At 26.0% G+C, this 23,024-nt stretch overlaps 1 protein-coding gene across 1 annotated transcript in view; it reads right to left on the bottom strand.

Annotated features, from left to right (window-relative positions):
• LOC119616547 (uncharacterized protein DDB_G0271670-like) overlaps positions 1-23,024 on the bottom strand; it is a gene marked incomplete at its 3' end in the record, with an annotated part of 36,940 nt that overhangs the window by 4,050 nt on the left and 9,866 nt on the right. Inside the window, exon 2 of the mRNA XM_037972963.1 lies at positions 4,246-5,396. Coding sequence (XP_037828891.1) covers positions 4,246-4,681 — 436 coding nt within the window. The remainder of the gene's footprint in view (positions 1-4,245; positions 5,397-23,024) is intronic.

Genomic DNA, 23,024 nt, shown 5'->3' with positions numbered 1-23,024 from the left:
TGTATACAGACATTAATAATTTTTTTTGTGTTTGAGTTTGAATTTTGTTAGTATTTTTGTTGTACTGTCTGTTGGTCTGAACAGGAGGTAGTATGCTGTCAAAGCAGTCAGGCATCGAAATAAACCAATTCCCTGCACTATTTGCTGTGATGTGTCCTTCTGGCTGTCTATGAACGAACACAGAGCAGCCAGCCAGGCAGCAGCGGTAGCTTTATGTCCATTTTGTTTTATAATATTCGTCCTTTAATTTGTTTTGTGTGGAAAATTTATTATCTTGTCATCTTTCTAGCACCAAAATATATTTATTTTGTTGTCAGTTTTTGTTTATGTATGAATGGTTGGTTATATACATAAATAAAGGTAAATAAAATAAAAGTGAAATGTTATGAAATGAGTTCGTTTTTTTTTATTTCATTTACCAAATTTTTACATAACGTAACGTGTAAAAACAACGTTAACGTAAGGTAAAAGTGAGTACAACATTTATATAGTTAGGGGCACAATTTGTTTCTTTTAATATGTTTTTTTTTTTTTTTTTTTTTTTTTTTTTGTTCTTATATAAACAATAAAAATGTTTGAATTATTTATGAAAAATTAAAAAAAAAAAAAAAAGAGTTTTTCTCAATGTTATTACAAAATTCATTTATTTGCTTATTTTCTTGCCAGCATTTTCTTTTTAGCATTTTTTTCCATTTTATTTTTCATAATTAAATTTTCAAGGTTTGAGGCTATAACAGAAAAAGTACAGAAAAATATATAATCGAGTATTATTTTTCTCCTAAAACATCTACAAAGTCAATTTTATTTAAATATTTTTCCTTTTTTTTTTGCGAACATATTTTACGCATCCTTTGTTAACGGTAACGGTTTGTGACTACGCTGGGGAATTGTTCCAGTTTTTCATGCCATTTGACTTTGTTTCATTATAAATATTTTTTTTATACTTTTACTGCTGTTGATGAAAAATGCTTGGAGTATTATTCTGTCCGTTTTTCATTTTTTTGCAATTTTTTTTTTTTTGTGTATGTTCTTTCTCATTGATATTGGTATACGAACACACACAACTATTGGACAGGAGTAGAATATGAACGAACAAGACAGTTGACAGATAAGATTACCAGTTTGGCTTTGATGTTAATTTAAATTGACAATAAGCTGGGAATACAAACGAAACTTATAGCAAGCAATAACAAGTATTGCAAATATACTATAGAGTACAATATTTCAATCTATCTCAAACTACAAAATATGTACCTTTTCTTTTGTGTGTGTTAGTGTTTTATTAAAATTTAATTTTTTTGAAATTCTTGTAAGTTAAGCATTTGAAATGTTAATTAGTATTAACTAATGACAGATTTTCAATTAAATTTGTTAATAATTGATCTATGACAAAATATTGCTTTTAAGCTAAATTATATTTGTATACCTAAACATAAAAGACTTGTTTGATATTACAATGCATACCTTAGGGGGATGAGCAACGTCACATAGCTAAGTAAGTTAGAAAACTCGTTGTAATTGGGCCCAACAAAACTTTTATTACAATTTTGGGTAAAACGATCGAGAGACTATACATCAATATACAGCTAAGAGACTATTGAACTGCCTACACTCGAGCGTCTATTAGACAGTCTACAGTCGAACGAATGTAAAAAAGTCCAGAGAATTTATAAAAGCGAGGAACTGTAGAATAACTATAATCGGGAGACTATTAAAAAGTTTTCCGTCGGGAGACTGTCTACATTCGAGAGACTATAGAACTATTTATAGTCGGGACACTATGGAACTGTCTATACAGGAAAAAACAATCACCGGTCTAAAGTCAATAGAAGGGGAGGCAACCCCAACATCAGGTGAAATCAATCTTCCGGTATACCGGAAGGTGACCACCCTCTTGATGTCATGCAAGATTGCAATCCCCATCAACTAATGGCCCATTCCAGTACATTCCTTAACCTACCACACTACTACAGTAGGGGGACTATTAAACTAAACTTTCAATACAAACAAGAGTTATAGAGTAGTATATAGTCGAGAAACTATGAAAATGTCTTTAGTCGAAAGCCCATAGATCAATCCACAGTCCAGAGACTATAAAATTGTATATGAGAGACAACAGAGCTGCTACAATCGAGAAACAATAAAACTTTTTACAGTCGGGAGAATTTAGAAGAGACTAAAGGACCGTCGAGAGAGTATAGAACAGTGTCGAGTAGATAGACAATAGCCCATTCTGCAGGCGAGAGAGTAGAGAATCTATAAAACACTTTACATACGAGAGTCTACAGAACTATCTACAGCTGGGAGACAATAAAACTGTCTAGTGTTGAGTTGTGCTATAGAACTTTCAACAGTCGAGAGACAATAAAAGTTCGATAGACTATAGAAATGTTGAGAGAACTATCCAGTCGACAAACTATAGGACTGTTTACAGTAGAGAGATTATAGAACTGTCTTTAATTTAGACACTATAGAACTCCTTCAGTTCAGAGACTATAAAATTATTTATAGAGAGAGACTTTAGAATTGTCTCCAGACAAGAAGCTACAGAAATGTTAACAGTCGAAACACGACGGAAGTGTCTACAGTCGAGAGATAACAGAATTGTCGAGGGAACTCCTCCAATCCAGAGATTATAAAACTGTCTGTAGCATAACTCCTCAAACCAAGAAACCGTTTCTCATTCGAGAAACTATAAAACCATTAATAGTCGAAAAAATGCAAAGCAATAAGAGTCTACAGAGCAGTCTGATGTCGACAAAGACTATAGAACTGTCTACAGACGAGAGACTATATAGGAAACAGTAGAACTTTTTAGAGAACTCTTTCAGTCCAGAGACTATTGAACTGTTTACAGTTTAGAAACTATAGACATGTTATTAGTAGAAACACTACGGAACTGTCTAAAGTCGAGAGACTAAAGAACTGTCAAAAGAACTCCTGAGGGTTATAGGAATGTCTACTATCGGGAAGACTACAGATAGTTGAGATGCTATGGAACTGTCTACGGTCAAAATACTATAGAGCTGTCTACAGGAGGATCAGAACTGATGCAGTCGAGATACTATAGAACTGTCTACTGTCGAGACAGTATTGAACATTCTACTAACCGGACTATTCAGCATTCAATAGTTGAGAGACTTTAGAACCGTCTGGTGACTAGACACTCTGTAGTAGAGTCTAGGACATTCCTCTGTCGACTGACTATATAACTGTCTACAGTAGTGGGAGAACAATTTACTATGGAGAGATTATTAAACATCCAATAGTCGAGATACTCTAGAACTGGTTACAGTCGAGAGACTATAGAACTATGTACAGTCGAGGGACTATTGAGCATATAATTGTCGAAGGACTATAAAACAGTCGAGGGTCGGTAAAAGTGTCTAAAGTTGAGAAACTTTAGAACAGTTCAGAGTCGAAACGTTACAGTTAACAGGTTTTAAAAGGTCATATATTTTTTATCAAGTTATCTTTAAAATTGATCACTGGAGTTTGAATATACATATCTCAGACACGCGGATGGACAGACAGACTTTGTTGAATCAACTCAGAAATTGATCATTTGTTTGCTGGGTTCCATTACTGTTAAAGCCGTAAAAGAAGGAAATGCTACTCTCTTAGCGAATAAGTGTGGCATGTACAGTTGTTATATAATATTTATCTAACGTATAAAATATGATATTACCCTAGTGATTTATGTACTTTATAATGTCAGGAGATTTTTTTATTCTTTACTATAAATTAATGAGACAAATTCTTTTTAGTTACAACATTAAGCTACAATTAAAATTGTAGACTCTATAGTAATTGCCTTATTCATAAAAATTTATCAAAGGTTTATAAGACAATTTTTCATACAAAATTTGTTCTATAAACCTTTGATAAATTCTCATGAATAAGGCAATAAAGCATTAATATAAATTTAAGTACCAGAACACATGTGTATGTAGATTGTTTTATAATTTGTAATAAAGTAAAAAATTAATTATAATTTTTTACGAGCAACTAACAAGTGCTTGTTTTTTCACACACGTGTAGCATACTTTACAGCGTCTAATAAATTATTAAACAACACAAAGTAGATTTTTTGGTTAATAAAAAAAATTACACAAGAAAAGACAAACAAATCCCTTAAGATTCTATTTTAACAAACAACACGCAGGCAAAGTCCTTTCTTTAATGGTTTTTAATTTAAATTTAGATTGAGGAAGCGAAAAAGAGGAAAAAAATCGTAAAACTCACCTGAATTTCCCGATAATACAATTGATATAACAAACAACATTGTCATCATAATACAGGTTAAATCATGTCTTAAATGAAAACAACTCCATAAATTTCTACGTCGTATGTGTGGGAATATTCCTGTAGATGGTGATGATGATGATGGTGGTGGTGGTGTTAGTGATAGTAAAAGTTGTGGTATATGTATGCTACTACTCCCTGATGATGTGACTACTGTTGATGATGTGACTGCTGTTGATTTTATATTTTCTACTGAAGTTAATGTCGTTTCCGTTTTCGTCGTCGTTGTTAATATTTTATTGCATCCCAGTGACGCCGCTCTAATTTCACTATCACTACTACTAATACACCCTCTTTGTATATCCGGTCTTCTGCTTCTTCTACTGCTTAAGAGCGACTCTGCGGGAGTTGGACGCTTTAAATGAAATGCTTCCATAATATTTGCCAAAAAAGGTAAAAGCTGCCAAGTTTCTTTTATTTCGACACCTGGCTAAATTTTTTTAGGGGGATCAACAAACCAAAAACAATTTTAAAAGTACTATTGTTTATTTAAACTTTTTACACGCTCTCTCTCTCTTAGCCAACGTCTGCTTACTCTGCTTTACTTTGTTTGTTTGGTTTTTTTTCGTTCCTTTTTTTCTATATTTTGTAGGATCTAGGCAATTTACAAATGAGTCCTTGTTTATTTATTTATACAGGAGGCTACTAATGGCGATTGTGTTTGTTGCTGCTACTGCTGTGGCATGACTAGTGCTACATCTCATTAGGACTGGAACTGTTTGTAAAATATGATGAGGCCAATGTAGAAGCAGGAGGCAATCGTTATACAACATGCTGATGCTGGTGGCTTTGGCTTTGTCGAATGATGAATGTCCTGGTGTCGTGTCGTGTTGTTTTTTTTATTTTATTTGCGGTTGAAATGGTTTTCCTTTTATTCGTTTTGTTGTTTATTTATATATATTTTGTTGTTTTTTTCTTGTTGGCTTTGTGGTCTTGGTATTGTTATTTTGTTGTTGTTGCTGTTTTTATAGCTTAATCACAAAAATATTTATTTATTCATTCATTTATTTATTTATTTTTGTGGCTCTGTGCTTTTATTTTTCTGCTGTATAGCCTGTGTCCATTGTATGATTATTGATTGTCCTTGTAATCTGCAAATACAAAGAAAACAAACCCCCCGAAAAAGGCTTTAATTATAAGCTCAAGGTTAGCAAAGGATCAAAAGTGTAAGGATTTTATTTAAATAAAGTTGTTTATCCAACAAAAATATATGTATGTCCAGTTTCTGTTTTTATTGTCAAAGGGTTCTTTTAACGAAATTTTTAAGTCCTGGGAAAATTTGTAGAAAATTTTCTACAAAAAATAAATTTATCGAAAAATTTCTATAAAAAGAGAATTCATTCGTAAAATTTTTATAAAAAGAAAAGATTTAAATCAAAATTTTTACATTTATAGAAAAAATATAGAAAATTTATAGACTAGACTATAGACTAGACTATAATTAGACTATATACTAGACTATAGGCTAGACTATAGACTACACTAAAGACTAGACTATAGACTAGACTATAGACTACACTAAAGACTAGACTATAGACTAGACTATAGACTAGACTATAGACTAGACTATAGACTAGACTATAGACTAGACTAGACTATAGACTAGACTATAGACTAGACTAGACTAGACTATAGACTAGACTATAGACTAGACTATAGACTAGACTATAGACTAGACTATAGACTAGACTATAGACTAGACTATAGACTAGACTATAGACTAGACTATAGACTAGACTATAGACTAGACTATAGACTAGACTATAGACTAGACTATAGACGACTATAGACTAGACTATAGACTAGACTATAGACTAGACTATAGACTAGACTATAGACTAGACTATAGACTAGACTATAGACTAGTAGACCTAGACTATAGACTAGACTATAGACTAGACTATAGACTAGACTATAGACTAGACTATAGACTAGACTTAGACTAGACTATAGACTAGACTATAGACATAGACTATAGACTAGACTATAGACTAGACTAATAGACTAGACTATAGACTAGACTATGACTAGACTATAGACTAGACATAGACTAGACTATAGACTAGACTATAGACTAGACTATAGACTAGACTATAGACTAGACTATAGACTAGACTATAGACTAGACTATAGACTAGACTATAGACTAGACTATAGAACTAGACTATAGACTAGACTATAGACTAGACTATAGACTAGACATATAGACTAGACTATAGACAGACTATAGACTAGACTATAGACAGAGACTATAGACTAGACTATAGACTAGACTATAGACTAGACTATAGACGAGACTATAGACTAGACTATAGACTAGAGAGACTATAGACTAGACTATAGACTAGACTATAGACTAGACTATAGACTAGACTATAGACTAGACTATAGACTAGACTATAGACTAGACTATAGACTAGACTATAGACTAGACTATAGACTAGACTATAGACTAGACTATAGACTAGACTATAGACTAGACTATAGACTAGACTATAGACTAGACTATAGACTAGACTATAGACTAGACTATAGACTAGACTATAGACTAGACTATAGACTAGACTATAGACTAGACTATAGACTAGACTATAGACTAGACTATAGACTAGACTATAGACTAGACTATAGACTAGACTATAGACTAGACTATAGACTAGACTATAGACTAGACTATAGACTAGACTATAGACTAGACTATAGACTAGACTATAGACTAGACTATAGACTAGACTATAGACTAGACTATAGACTAGACTATAGACTAGACTATAGACTAGACTATAGACTAGACTATAGACTAGACTATAGACTAGACTATAGACTAGACTATAGACTAGACTATAGACTAGACTATAGACTAGACTATAGACTAGACTATAGACTAGACTATAGACTAGACTATAGACTAGACTATAGACTAGACTATAGACTAGACTATAGACTAGACTATAGACTAGACTATAGACTAGACTATAGACTAGACTATAGACTAGACTATAGACTAGACTATAGACTAGACTATAGACTAGACTATAGACTAGACTATAGACTAGACTATAGACTAGACTATAGACTAGACTATAGACTAGACTATAGACTAGACTATAGACTAGACTATAGACTAGACTAAGACTAGACTATAGACTAGACTATAGACTAGACTATAGACTAGACTATAGACTAGACTATAGACTAGACTATAGACTAGACTATAGACTAGACTATAGACTAGACTATAGACTAGACTATAGACTAGACTATAGACTAGACTATAGACTAGACTATAGACTAGACTATAGACTAGACTATAGACTAGACTATAGACTAGACTATAGACTAGACTATAGACTAGAAACTAGACTATAAACTAGACTATAGACTAGACTATAGACTAGACTATAGACTAGACTATAGACTAGACTATAGACTAGACTATAAACTAGACTATAGACTAGCCTATAGACTAGACTATAGACTAGATTATAGAAGTTATGTTTTGGCAATTCCCTATATAGAAACCCTACTTATAATTAAGGGTTAAAATAACAAAATGTTCTATAATATTTTCAATCAAAATAAAAGCAATAGATTAAAATATAAATTTTATAAAACACAAATTGCATAAATTTTAAACTATAAAGTTTAAATGTTTTAACCCTTTCGAACATTCTAAAACAAGTTGTACACACATATTTAAGTATTTGAACATTTATGACAAACGTGATGAAGGTGGCTAGAAAATATTTTGTATTAAATTAAAATATTTCAGCAATACTGTTCAAAATGTTATAGTTTGAGCAAAATAAATTTCAATTTTGTATTTCATTAAAAAGTTGATTAAACTTTTCAACACTTTTATACATTTTCTCCAAAATATTTGTCATTATTCTAGCTATCAACTAAAGTAATATAACAATATATGAGACCAAAAAAAATGTTTTTTAAATAACCCTATATGTTTAGGATTCAAATAAAGTCCTTAAATTAACTTAAATCCTGAAAGGATATTTTTTTATTAACAAGTAAGTATTATATTTAATTTAATGTTGTCTTATATGTATATTTTATACATATTGATTTAGGTTATTTAATTTTTGTCTTAAAATGTTATCCTTATTTTATTCTATTCCTTTAAACTCAATTCTTTGTTATTTAACACATTTTTTTCTGCTACAAAGAATCATTAAATATGCTTTCTTGCCCTGAGCACAATTTAAAAAATTTTTTTTAAATCCTTTTTGTAATTTTGAATTGTCGGCATTTTATTCTTTTCTTCGTTTTTCGTTTAATATGCACTTTGTTTCATAATGCCAATGTCAGTTTAATGTTAAATAAAAGAAGAAACTCTTGTAATAATTATTTTTCTATTTTTCTTTTTCTTGTAATCTTTATTTTACTTGCAGCTACAAAAAAAATAAAAAGAAATTGAAGCTTCTATTACAGTAAAGAGTAAAACTGCAACAACTAAAATTATAAAAAAAATACCTTATTTTAGAAAATTTTCTATAATTTTTCGCTTTATAGAAAATTTTCAATAAATGTTTCCTTAATTTCTTTTTATAAAGAATTTTCGATAGAAAATGTTAGATAAATTTTCTTTTTATAGTAAATTTTAAATAATTTTTTTATACGAAATACTCGTTAAATTTTATTTTTAAAGAAAATTTTCCTTTTTAGAAGAAATTTTCAGTAAATTTTCATTTTAGAAGAATTTTCCGATGAATTCTTTTTAAGGAAATTTTCAATATTTTTTCTTCCTATAACAAATTTTAATTAAATTTTCTATCTGTTGAAAATTTACTTTAAATTTTTAAAGAAAATGTTTGATGTTGTAGTTAGTTAGTTAGTTAGTTAGTTAGTTAGTTAGTTAGTTAGTTAGTAGTTAGTTAGTTAGTTAGTTAGTTAGTAGTAGTTAGTTAGTTAGTTAGTTAGTTAGTTAGTTAGTTAGTTAGTTAGTTAGTAGTTAGTTAGTTAGTTAGTTAGTTAGTTAGTTAGTTAGTTAGTAGTTAGTAGTTAGTTAGTTAGTTAGTAGTTAGTTAGTTAGTTAGTTAGTTAGTTAGTTAGTAGTTAGTAGTTAGTTAGTAGTTAGTTCGTTAGTTAGTTAGTTAGTTAGTTAGTTAGTTAGTTAGTTAGTTAGTTAGTTAGTTAGTTAGTTAGTTAGTTAGTTAGTTAGTTAGTTAGTTAGTTAGTTAGTTAGTTAGTTAGTTAGTTAGTTAGTTAGTTAGTGTAGTTAGTTAGTTAGTTAGTTAGTTAGTTAGTTAGTTAGTTAGTTAGTTAGTTAGTTAGTTAGTTAGTTAGTTAGTAGTTTAGTTAGTTAGTTAGTTAGTTAGTTAGTTAGTTAGTTAGTTAGTTAGTTAGTTAGTTAGTAGTTAGTAGTTAGTTAGTTAGTTAGTTAGTTAGTTAGTTAGTTAGTTAGTTAGTTAGTTAGTTAGTTAGTTAGTTAGTTAGTTAGTTAGTTAGTTAGTTAGTTAGTTAGTTAGTTAGTTAGTTAGTTAGTTAGTTAGTTAGTTAGTTAGTTAGTTAGTTAGTTAGTTAGTAGTTAGTTAGTTAGTTAGTTAGTTAGTTAGTTAGTTAGTAGTTAGTTAGTTAGTTAGTAGTTAGTTAGTAGTTAGTTAGTTAGTAGTTAGTTAGTAGTTAGTTAGTAGTTAGTTAGTTAGTTAGTTAGTTAGTTAGTTAGTTAGTAGTTAGTTAGTTAGTTAGTTAGTAGTTAGTTAGTTAGTTAGTTAGTTAGTTAGTTAGTTAGTTAGTTAGTTAGTAGTTAGTTAGTTAGTTAGTTAGTAGTTAGTTAGTTAGTTAGTTAGTTAGTTAGTTAGTTAGTTAGTTAGTTAGTTAGTTAGTTAGTTAGTTAGTTAGTTAGTTAGTTAGTTAGTTAGTTAGTTAGTTAGTTAGTTAGTTAGTTAGTAGTTAGTTAGTTAGTTAGTTAGTTAGTTAGTTAGTGTTAGTTAGTAGTTAGTTTAGTTAGTTAGTTAGTTAGTTAGTTAGTTAGTTAGTTAGTAGTTAGTTAGTTAGTTAGTTAGTTAGTTAGTTAGTTAGTTAGTTAGTTAGTTAGTTAGTTAGTTAGTTAGTTAGTTAGTTAGTTAGTTAGTTAGTAGTTAGTTAGTTAGTTAGTTAGTTAGTTAGTTAGTTAGTTAGTTAGTTAGTTAGTTAGTTAGTTAGTTAGTAGTTAGTAGTTAGTTAGTTAGTTAGGTAGTTAGTAGTTAGTTAGTTAGAATTTTCCGATGAATTCTTTTTAAGGAAAATTTTCAATATTTTTTCTTCCTATAACAAATTTAATTAAATTTTCTATCTGTTGAAAATTTACTTTAAATTTTTAAAGAAAATGTTTGATGTTGTAGTTAGTTAGTTAGTTAGTTAGTTAGTTAGTTAGTTAGTTAGTTAGTTAGTTAGTTAGTTAGTTAGTTAGTTTGTTAGTTAGTTAGTTAGTTAGTTAGTTAGTTAGTTAGTTAGTTAGTTAGTTAGTTAGTTAGTTAGTTAGTTAGTTAGTTAGTTAGTTAGTTAGTTAGTTAGTTAGTTAGTTAGTTAGTTAGTTAGTTAGTTAGTTAGTTAGTTAGTTAGTTAGTTAGTTAGTTAGTTAGTTAGTTAGTTAGTTAGTTAGTTAGTTAGTTAGTTAGTTAGTAGTTAGTTAGTTAGTTAGTTAGTTAGTTAGTTAGTTAGTTAGTTAGTTAGTTAGTTAGTTAGTTAGTTAGTTAGTTAGTTAGTTAGTTAGTTAGTTAGTTAGTTAGTTAGTTAGTTAGTTAGTTAGTTAGTTAGTTAGTTAGTTAGTTAGTTAGTTAGTTAGTTAGTTAGTTAGTTAGTTAGTTAGTTAGTTAGTTAGTTAGTTAGTTAGTTAGTTAGTTAGTAGTAGTTAGTTAGTAGTTAGTTAGTTAGTAGTTAGTTAGTTAGTTAGTTAGTTAGTTAGTTAGTTAGTTAGTTAGTTAGTTAGTTAGTTAGTTAGTTAGTTAGTTAGTTAGTTAGTTAGTTAGTAGTTAGTTAGTTAGTTAGTTAGTTAGTTAGTTAGTTAGTTAGTTAGTTAGTTAGTTAGTTAGTTAGTTAGTTAGTTAGTTAGTAGTTAGTAGTTAGTTAGTTAGTTAGTTAGTTAGTTAGTTAGTTAGTTAGTTAGTTAGTAGTTAGTTAGTTAGTTAGTTAGTTAGTTAGTAGTTAGTTAGTTAGTTAGTTAGTTAGTTAGTTAGTTAGTTAGTAGTTAGTTAGTTAGTAGTTAGTTAGTTAGTTAGTTAGTTAGTTAGTTAGTTAGTTAGTTAGTTAGTTAGTTAGTAGTTAGTTAGTTAGTTAGTTAGTTAGTTAGTTAGTTAGTTAGTTAGTTAGTTAGTTAGTTAGTTAGTTAGTTAGTTAGTTAGTTAGTAGTTAGTTAGTTAGTTAGTTAGTTAGTTAGTTAGTTAGTAGTTAGTTAGTTAGTTAGTTAGTTAGTTAGTTAGTTAGTTAGTTAGTTAGTTAGTTAGTTAGTTAGTTAGTTAGTTAGTTAGTTAGTTAGTTAGTTAGTTAGTTAGTTAGTTAGTTAGTTAGTTAGTTAGTTAGTTAGTTAGTTAGTTAGTTAGTTAGTTAGTTAGTTAGTTAGTTAGTTAGTTAGTTAGTTAGTTAGTTAGTTAGTTAGTTAGTTAGTAGTTAGTTAGTTAGTTAGTTAGTTAGTTAGTTAGTTAGTTAGTTAGTTAGTTAGTTAGTTAGTTAGTTAGTTAGTTAGTTAGTTAGTTAGTTAGTTAGTTAGTTAGTTAGTTAGTTAGTTAGTAGTTAGTTAGTTAGTTAGTTAGTTAGTTAGTTAGTTAGTTAGTTAGTTAGTTAGTTAGTTAGTTAGTTAGTTAGTTAGTTAGTTAGTTAGTTAGTTAGTTAGTTAGTTAGTTAGTTAGTTAGTTAGTAGTTAGTTAGTTAGTTAGTTAGTTAGTTAGTTAGTTAGTTAGTTAGTTAGTAGTTAGTTAGTTAGTTAGTTAGTTAGTTAGTTAGTTAGTTAGTAGTAGTTAGTTAGTTAGTTAGTTAGTTAGTTAGTTAGTTAGTTAGTTAGTTAGTTAGTTAGTTAGTTAGTTAGTTAGTTAGTTAGTTAGTTAGTTAGTTAGTTAGTTAGTTAGTAGTTAGTTAGTTAGTTAGTTAGTTAGTTAGTTAGTTAGTTAGTTAGTTAGTTAGTTAGTTAGTTAGTTAGTTAGTTAGTTAGTTAGTTAGTTAGTTAGTTAGTAGTTAGTTAGTTAGTTAGTTAGTTAGTTAGTTAGTTAGTTAGTTAGTTAGTTAGTTAGTTAGTTAGTTAGTTAGTTAGTTAGTTAGTTAGTTAGTAGTTAGTTAGTTAGTTAGTTAGTTAGTTAGTTAGTTAGTTAGTTAGTTAGTTAGTTAGTTAGTTAGTTAGTTAGTTAGTTAGTTAGTTAGTTAGTTAGTTAGTTAGTTTGAAATACGCCTCGAACCCAGTACCTCCTGTCTACAACTATAGAACATTTACCACTAACCTTCCGGACATATGTTCAAATTTATATTTCAAAATATATCTATTTTCAGCACAAAATAATTCAATAAAAGGCAAAGCCATAAAGACATAAAAATTAGCCAAAACCCTTTAAAAAATTTAACATAAATTCAAATGTGTTCTTTTTTTCTTTTGTGTAAATAAATACTACCTTTAAAATCTTTTATAAAACCTAAATTTCTCAAAAAAAAAGAAAAAATTAAAACCCGTGTAAATTTCCTTCAACCTTAAGAGGATTAACTTTAAGCTCTAGCTGGACATTTCCACTCATACCTGTTTCACTTGTATTCATTTTAACCTTTACTGTAACATTTCCATTTCAACTCTTTTTACATGTTTTCTTCTTCTTTTTCTATATATTTCATTCCCTGTCTATTCATATCTATCTCCATATTTTTACTTATTTATGTTCATAATAATATTCATTTTATTCCTTCTTTTTGTTTAAACGCGTTCATACAATACATAATTATAAGTATTATGATCATAATACTTCTTTTACTACTACAACGACGTCATGACGTCAAGGTTGTTGTGATTCTTTTCGAAAGATATGCAATGGAAGAATAGATATGAATGAAGGAGTCCAACCGTGCCATCTATCCATCCAGCCTTTATGTGTTGTTGTTAAGCTGAACCAGAGCCAACAAGCAAACAAACAAGACCAAATCCAAGCCCAAAAGTAAACCCTAAACACTCCATTGATATCTGGCTGCCATTCATTTACATTTCGTTTGTATTGTGTTTAGTTGTATGTTGCATTTGTCCCTATAAAACGAGACTATTGTTGCTGCCAAAAGACAATGGGTAACAAGGGAAACATCTACTTTGTTGTTTTTTTTTTTTTATTTTACTCTTTTTCTGTCTTTTTGTTTTTGTTGTAACTGCTGTTGTAGAGTAGACTATGTCCTGTCATTATCTTAACATTTCATTGTAGTCACAACCATTTCATTATCATACGTACTATATAATGTGGCACATAATATACATACAAAAGGAACACCATTTCTAATTGTTTTGGTATAATTTTCATAAAAATTTTGTTAATTTTTTTTCTTTTTATAGAAAATTTTCGCTAAATTTTCTTTTTGTAGAAAATTTTGGGTAAATTTTCTTTTCATAGAAAATTTTCCTTAAATTTTTTTTCATAGAAAATTTTTGTTAGATTTTCTTTTTATAGAAAATTTTCGTTTAATTTGTTAAATTTTCTTTTTATAGAAAAATTTCGTTAAATTTTATTTTTATAAAAAATTTTCGTTAAATTTTCTTTTTATAGAAAATTTTCATTAAATTTTTTTTTTAGAAAATTTTCATTAAATTTTTTTTATAGAATATTTTCGTTAAATTTTCTTTTTATAGAAAATATTCGTAAATTTTTTTTTATAGAAAATTTTAGTTAAATTTTCTTTTTACAGAAAATTTTCGTTAAATTTTCTTTTTATAGAAAATATTCGTTAAATTTTCTTTTTATAGAAAATTTTCGTTAAATTTTCTTTTTATAGAAAATTTTCGTTAAATTTTCTTTTTATAGAAAATTTTCGTTAAATTTTCTTTTTATAGAAAATTTTCGATAAATTTTCTTTTTATAGAAAATTTTCGTTAAATTTTCTTTTTATAGAAAATTTTCGTTAAATTTTCTTCTTATAGAAAATTTTCGTTAAATTTTCTTCTTATAGAAAATTTTCGTTAAATTTTCTTTTTATAGAAAATTTTCGTTAAATTTTCTTTTTATAGAAAATTTTCGTTAAATTTTCTTTTTATAGAAAATTTTCGTTAAATTTTCTTTTTATAGAAAATTTTCGTTAAATTTTCTTTTTATAGAAAATTTTCGTGAAATTTTCTTTTTATAGAAAATTTTCGTTAAATTTTCTATTTAATAGAAAAATTTCGTTAAATTTTCTATTTAATAGAAAAATTTCGTTAAATTTTCTATTTAATAGAAAAATATTCTTTAAATGTTCCTTTTTTATAGAAAATTTTCGTTAAATTTTCTTTTTATAGAAAATTTTCGTTAAATTTTCTTTTTATAGAAAATTTTCGATAAATTTTCTTTTCATAGAAAATTTTCGTTAAATTTTCTTTTCATAGAAAATTTTCGTTAAATTTTCCTTTTTTATTGAAAATTTTCGTTTTTTATATAAAATTTTCGTTAAATTTCCGTTTTTTATATAAAATTTTCGTTAAATTTCCCTTTTTTATATAAAATTTTCCTTAAATTTTCCTTTTTTATAGAAAATGTTCCTTTTTTATAGAAAATTTTCGTTAAATTTTCCTGTTTTATAGAAAATATTCGTTAAATTTTCTTTTTTTATAGAAAACTTTCGTTAAATTTTCCTTTTTTATAGAAAATTTTCGTAAAATTTTCCTTTTTTATAGAAAATTTTTGTTAAATTTTCCTTTTTTATATAAAATCTTCGTTAAATTTCCGTTTTTTATATAAAATTTTCGTTAAATTTCCCTTTTTTATATAAAATTTTCCTTAAATTTCCCTTTTTTATATAAAATTTTCCTTTTTTATAGAAAATTTTCGTAAAATTTTCTAGTTTTTATATAAAATTTTCGTTCAGTTTTCCTTTATTTTCTTTTTATAGAAAATTTTCGTTAAATTTTGTTTTATAGAAAATTTTCGTTAAATTTTCTTTTTATAGAAAGTTTTCGTTAAATTTTCTTTTTATAGAAAATTTTCTTTTCTTTTTATATAAAATTTTCGTTAAATTATCCTTTTATAGAAAATTTTCGCTAAATTTTCCTTCTATAAAAAAATTTCGTTAAATCCTTTCTTATAGAAATTTTTCGTCAAATTTTCCTTTCTTATAAAAATTTTTCGTCAAATTTTCCTTTCTTATAGAAAATTTTCGTTAAATTTTCCTTTTTATATAAAATTTTCGTTAAATTTTCTTTTTATAGAAAATTTTCTTTTCTTTTTATATAAAATTTTCGTTAAATTATCCTTTTATAGAAAATGTTCGCTAAATTTAATTTTACTTTTTATAAAAAATTTTCTTTAAATTTCCTTTTTTATAAACAATTTTCGTTAAATTTCCCTTTTATATATAAAATTTTCGTTAAATTTTCCTTTCTTATAGAAATTTTTCGTCAAATTTTCCTTTCTTATAGAAAATTTTCGTTAAATTATCCTTTTTAATAGAAAATTTTCGTTAAATTTTTTATATAAATTTTTCGTTAAATTTTCTTTTTATAGAAAATTTTCATTAAATTTTCTTTTTATAGAAAATTCTTAGAAAATTTTTAATGAAAATGGTGTTGTTAAAATTCTACACTTAGTCTCTTTCACAGTTTTTTTTTTAAGTTCAACAGCCATTATAAATTTCATTTCTTTTTCTTTATTCATGGAATTTTTATTTAATTTTTCTTTTTATTTATTTCTTTATTGTGTGGAACTACTAGGAAAATTTAGAAGAAAAAAATTAAAAAGGATTTTCTTGTAATGTGTTTCTCAATCTCGATGTAGAATTTCGTTATCTCCAAGTAATAAACATGACTAAATAACCGGGCTAAAAGACTCGCAAGAAAAGATATAAAATGTTGGCAAAAAACAGGAAAAAAACACACAGTGAAAAGAATATTTTAGCATAAAGAATTATGTAACAATTAATGTACATAAAAAATGGCTAAAGCTCCATTAAAAATGGCCTAAATTGTGTTGTGTCGTTAAAAGCCAAGCACTCCAACTGGCAAAGAAACTCATAAATGAATGACAAAGGCTGGTGGATGTGTCAGTGTCTGTGTCTCTGTCACTGACTCTGGCACTGTCGTCGCAGCCTGTCTAAGCGTTGTACTAGATTTAATTTACTTTATAGTGCCGCATTGTCGTTAATATTGTTGGACTAAAAGAAGGAGCAAAAAAAAACTTAAAAAACATCTTTGATTGTTGGAAACAACTCTGTGAGTTTGTTTGAATATTAAATGTTTTTGTGTGAGTAAGCGCGGTAATTATTGAATTGTCTAGATCAAAGGCACGAGTTTAACATTTAAATGTTTGAATTAAAATACTTTTCTGGTTGTTATTTATAAATAACCCCTCTTTTTTATTTTTATTATAATTTATTAAGAGAAATAAAAGAAAAAGGAAGTAAATGTTTAAAGTTTCTTTAGCAAGGATGGGGTTATAAAACAGGGTCATTTCCGGTATAATTGTTTATATTTTATAATTGATTAAATTTCTCTATTAATTAAATATACACGGTCTTTATATTTTCGTTCGTTCGTTACCTTTTCTTCTTTTTCGAAATATATTTTGCTGTTTTGAACATTTATCAAGAGTTCTGGCTTATTTAATTTAGCTTAAAATCCTAAATAAATTTAATCATTAGTATAAGTTCTTTATGTTTTGTTTGTTTTTCAAGTTTTTAATGTTAAAATTGAAATAAATGTTAAGTTATTATTGCTAAATTCAAGATTTAATAAAAATGATTTATTTAATGGCAACAACAATTTAATAAAATTTAATTTATTGCAGATAAATGGAGGAATGATAATCCTTCATTTATCTGCAATAAATATATATATTTTCTATTTAGAGAACATATTGCACAAAGTTTAAAGGAAAATTTACAATTTTAAAGTTTAAAAGAAAAATACAATTTTAAGCAAAATTTGCAATAATTTTTTTTACAGACATTTTTTCAAAATTAAAATTTTTAAAAAATTTTCAATTTGATTTTCTTTTATAGAAAATTTTAATAAAATTTTCTTTTTATAAAAAATGTTCGATAAAATTGACTTTTTATAGAAAATTTTCGATATTTTCTTTTTATATAACATTTTTGATAAAATTTACTTTCTTTTTAGAGAAAATTTTCGATAAAATTTTCTTTTTAGAAAATATTTTCGATAAAATTTTCTTTTTAGAAAATATTATCGATAAAATTTTCTTTTTAGAGAAAATTTTCGATAACATTTTCTTTTTATAGAAAATTTTCGATAACATTTTCTTTTTATAGAAAATTTTCGATAACATTTTCTTTTTAAAGAAAATTTTCGATAAAATTTTCTTTTTATAGAAAATTTTCGATAAAAATTTCTTTTTATAGAAAATTTTCGATAAAAATTTCTTTTTATAGAAAATTTTCGATAAAAATTTCTTTTTATAGAAAATTTTCGATAAAATTTTCTTTTTATAGAAAATTTTCGATAAAAGTTTCTTTTTATAGAAAATTTTCGATAAAAGTTTCTTTTATAGAAAATTTTCGATAAAAGTTTCTTTTTATAGAAAATTTTCGATAAAAGTTTCTTTTTATAGAAAATTTTCGATAAAAGTTTCTTTTTATAGAAAATTTTCGATAAAAGTTTCTTTTTATAGAAAATTTTCGATAAAAGTTTCTTTTTATAGAAAATTTTCGATAAAAGTTTCTTTTTATAGAAAATTTTCGATAAAAGTTTCTTTTTATAGAAAATTTTCGATAAAAGTTTCTTTTTATAGAAAATTTTCGATAAAAGTTTCTTTTTATAGAAAATTTTCGATAAAATTTTCTTTTTATAGAAAATTTTCGATAAAATTTTCTTTTTATAGAAAATTTTCGATAAAATTTTCTTTTTATAGAAAATTTTCGATAAAATTTTCTTTTTATAGAAAATTTTCGATAAAATTTTCTTTTTATAGAAAATTTTCGATAAAATTTTCTTTTTATAGAAAATTTTCGATAAAATTTTCTTTTTATAGAAAATTTTCGATAAAATTTTCTTTTTATAGAAAATTTTCGATAAAATTTTATTTTTATAGAAAATTTTCGATAAAATTTTCTTTTTATAGAAAATTTTCGATAAAATTTTCTTTTTATAGAAAATTTTCGATAAAATTTTCTTTTTATAGAAAATTTTCGAAAGAATTTTCTTTTTATAGAAAATTTTTGAAAAAATTTTCTTTTTATAGAAAATTTTTGAAAAAATTTTCTTTTTATAGAAAATTTTTGAAAAAATTTTCTTGTTATAGAAAATTTTGAAAAAATTTTCTTTTTATAGAAAATTTTGAAAAAATTTTCTTTTTATAGAAAATTTTCGATAAAGTTTAAGAAAGTTATGGAAAATTTTCTATAAAATTTTCTTTTTATAGAAAATATTCCTAAAATTTTCCTTTTTTAGAAAATTTTTGATAAAATTTTACTTTTATAGAAAATTTTTGATAAAATTTTACTTTTATAGAAAATGTTCGATAAAAGTTTCCTTTTATAGACCATTTTCGATACAAATTTTTTCTATAAAAAGTAAATTTTATTAAAAATTTTCGAAAAAATTTTCTGTTTATGGATTTATGGATTAAGGGTTTCGATAAAATTTTCTCTTTTATAGAAAATTTTCGATAAAAATTTCCCTTTTACAGAAAATTTTCGATAAAAATTTCCCTTTTACAGAAAATTTTCGATAAAAATTTCCCTTTTACAGAAAATTTTCGAAAAAATTTTCTCTTTTATAGAAAACTTTCGATAAAATATTCTTTTTTATAAAAAAATTTTCAATAAAATTATGTCTTTAATGGAAGATTTTCGCTAAAATTCTTTTTTATGGAAAATTTTTGAAATAATTTTCTCTTTTATAGAAAATTTTCGATAAATTTTTCTCTTTTAAAGAAAATTTTCGATAAAGTTTTCTCATTTAAAGAAAATTTTCGATAAAATTTTCTCATTTAAAGAAAATTTTCTATAAATCTCTTCTTTTTATAGAAAGGTTTCGATAAATCTCTTCTTTTTATAGAAAATGTTCGATACATCTCTTCTTTTTATAGAAAATTTTCGTTATTTTCTTTTTATAGTAAATTTTCAATAAATCTCTTCATTTTTGCGATAAATCTTTTCTTTTTATAAAAAACTGCTCGATTAATATCTTCTTTTTATAAAAAATGTTCGATAAACCTATTCATTTTATAGAAAATGTTCGATAAATCTCTTCTTTTTATAGAAAATGTTCTTTAAATTTCTTTTTTTTTCTAGATATTTTTCGATAAACCTCTTCTTTTTACAGAAAATATTTGATAAATCTCTTTTTTTATAGAAAATGTTCGATAAATCTCTCCTTTTTATAAAAAAATATCCAATAAATCTCTTCTTTTGATAGAAAATGTTCGATAAATCTCTTTTTTTTATAAAAATATGTTCGATAAATCTTATATTTTTATAAAAAATGTTCAATAAATATCTTATCTTTATAGAAAATATTCAATAAGTTTCTTCTTTTTATAGAAAATCTTCGATAAATCTTTTCTTTTTATAGATAGTTTTCGTTAAATCCTTTCTTTTTTGTAGGAAAATTTCGATAAACTTCTCTATACAAAATGTTCAATAAAATTTTCTGAAATAAAGCGTATCCCAGAGAGAGCATTGTGCATCATCAGTAGAAATAAATAGTTGTCGGAAGGGACTCATTCTTAAGAGTTTTAATGGGTGATATGTGGCCAAACGTTGTTATGATAGAATGGCCGGTCAAAATCACCACATATTCACGGTGAGCAATCTTCTTTTCTTCTTTTTGGCTTAAAATTCTATATTTTTGAATCTCAAAAAAAACTTTGTTGTTTATATTAAAATTGTAAAGTAAATTCCTCATTTTTAAATTATACACCCAATTGAAAAATAATTTCCCCTTAAATTTGTCATTTATTTTAAACTGAATTTAATTTTTTTTAATTTATTTGCGAACATCACAATTTAATTAATTTGTCAATTTTTTGTATTATTTAAATATTTTTTAAGCAATCAAGGAGAAAAAATATGTATAAAACTGTAGTTTTTTCAAACAATTTAATATCGATATAAAATATTGCATTTGTTTGAGATTTTTTAATAAATGCAATTATAGATAAAAAAAGAAAGAAAGGATTTAATTTATATATTCAATATAAATTAATATATGCAATATACAGTTTTTAAAATGTATTATTATTATTTTTTTTTTATTAAGTCAAGCAAAAAATTTTACAGTGAATTATGATGACTGATAATAAACGTGTTTTGAATGACAACTATATACTGTTAGCATTACTTAGTTACTGTTATGTAATGAATGAATGATTTAAAATACATACACATGTATGTGAAGTAACCTTGTTATCTTCTGTAAAGGACTATGTGATCTTTACATGTTCTCCCATTTACTTAAAAGCTTTCTATCTGTATGCTATGTTCTTTCTCACTTGGCAGCAGAATTGAATGTGAAACATTTTGCTGGTTTAGTTTACGTTTAAAATTATTACGAATATTGATATAAAATCGTATTTATAACAAGTGAGAATCAATTTTTATCGACATTATTAAAATAAGTAATATCATTCGTTATTATTTCTTTAATAAGTTAAATATAAATTTATCAATTTAAAATATACACATTAACGGATTTTCAATATTATTTTTATATTTAAAATAAATTTAAGTTTTTCTAAGAATTTTAAAAAAGGTAAATAAATATTAAACATTCAACAGGTGTGATGAACTTAATAAATAATTTAATGTTAAAATAATAAGTATTATTATTATTATTTTTTTTAAATAAAAATAATGTTTCCATGACACCAGACTCCTTTTATCTGAGATACTGAGACATTATAAAAAAAAAAAAAAACAAAATATAATGTAAATATTAAATACCGAAAACAAAAATATATGATGATAATTGCAAATAAATGACATTATTATAAAGATAAATAAAACACATTATTTTAAATGTTAAACTTTCTACTTTAAAAAGTTAAGACAATTTTGAATTTGCCGAATTTTATGTGAAGCAAAAAAAGTGTTTACTTTTAAAGAATACAGTTGAAATCAAAATTTGTTTAATCAAGGGTTTTCTGTGAAAAAAATCATGTGTTAATATCAGGTAACTGAACATGTTTTATTTTCTTTGAGATACTGATGACAAACGATTCCTTTAAAATATAAAAAATGTTGGCTGTCATGTTGAAAACAAGTTTATCAGTTGTCACGAGTTGTCAATTTTTCACTCTACTTGAGATAATAATGATAAACGACTCCTTAATCATACCACTGTTGTTCGGTGTCATTAACTCACATTGTCAGTTAAGAATATTTGAAAAAATTTGTTCTTTTATATGATAAAACTCGAAGTTTGTCTTTTCTACAATACTTAAGTAAAAAACTTGTAAATTCTTTAATTCGTTAGTTAAAAAAAATAATGGGAAAATAATGTAATAATTTCCAGTTCGTGAATATTCAAAGAGTTACTTTCTCATTATTTAGGGATTAGTGAAGAAATGTGGCATATTTTCAGGCTTTAGTTAAAATATCAAATATTTAGCCTATACCATCTTAGTGGACAGAAATAATGCGTTTGTGCATAATTTGTAATTATGCACAAACGCATAATTTCTTTGGACAAATAGATTGGTCCTGTATCCAGCTTAAAGCACACTTATCATATTCCAAGTCTATTAAGCTTTATCACCCTTCCGACCATTTGAAAAGTTTTAACCAAACTATTGGCCTCAATATTGTTAAGTTAATTCGATAATATTTTATAAAATTGTCATTTTTGGCCCAAAGATGAATCATTTTGATTTTGGTTGAAATCGATCCACTACTTTAACTTGCCTATATATCAACCGAGTCCCCATATAGGGAGCAAGATATCTAAGTGCTTAATACCTGCCTGGAAGGCCTTATTTCGCGGTCGTCATTTTCATCCACTGCGTAGACTTGAGATGGTCTACCACGCGCCCCTGAATTCTTTTATGAAAAACTCAGGTGACAATTTGTGTACATGGGTGTGCCGGTCCATGTACAAGCTCTCTGCTGAAGTATTCGAGCCATAGTAGCCCCGTTGCGGAATGACAGACAGCATGGGATCAATCCCAATGCAAACCCCGACAAGGTAAAAGCAGTCACTGGCCTATAGTCAATTCGTTAAAACACGTTTAAATGGAAAAATAAGCTTATTTTGTGATCACTCATGTTTTTCTTTAAAAGTTGATTTTTTTGCCAAAAAACTTTAGAAAACTAAAATCGCTTATAACTTCGTTAAAATCAGGTAAAATCAATCTTCCGGTGTACCAGAAGGTGACCACCCTTTTGATATCATGAAAGATTGCATTATTTAAACTGCAATCTCCATCAACTAATGATCCATTCCAGTGTATTCCTTAACCTTTTAAAGCCCGCGCAACCACACTACTGAGATGGCCCTGTTAGTTCGACAACAGCACCTAGAGACGTATTTGGTAATGTGACAAAGGATGTAGGAATTTCTAATGTCAATTCGAACCTAATAATTGCCCCGACAAGTTGAGTGAACGGAAGTCAACCATAAGTTGCGT

This window comes from Lucilia sericata, unplaced genomic scaffold, assembly GCF_015586225.1.
Source record: "Lucilia sericata isolate MDLA Ls3-8-SP2 unplaced genomic scaffold, ASM1558622v1 Contig000079F_arrow, whole genome shotgun sequence".
Lineage (NCBI taxonomy): Eukaryota > Metazoa > Arthropoda > Insecta > Diptera > Calliphoridae > Lucilia > Lucilia sericata.
Note: the sequence above shows the minus strand (reverse complement) of the source record. Positions and strands in the feature narration are given on the sequence as shown.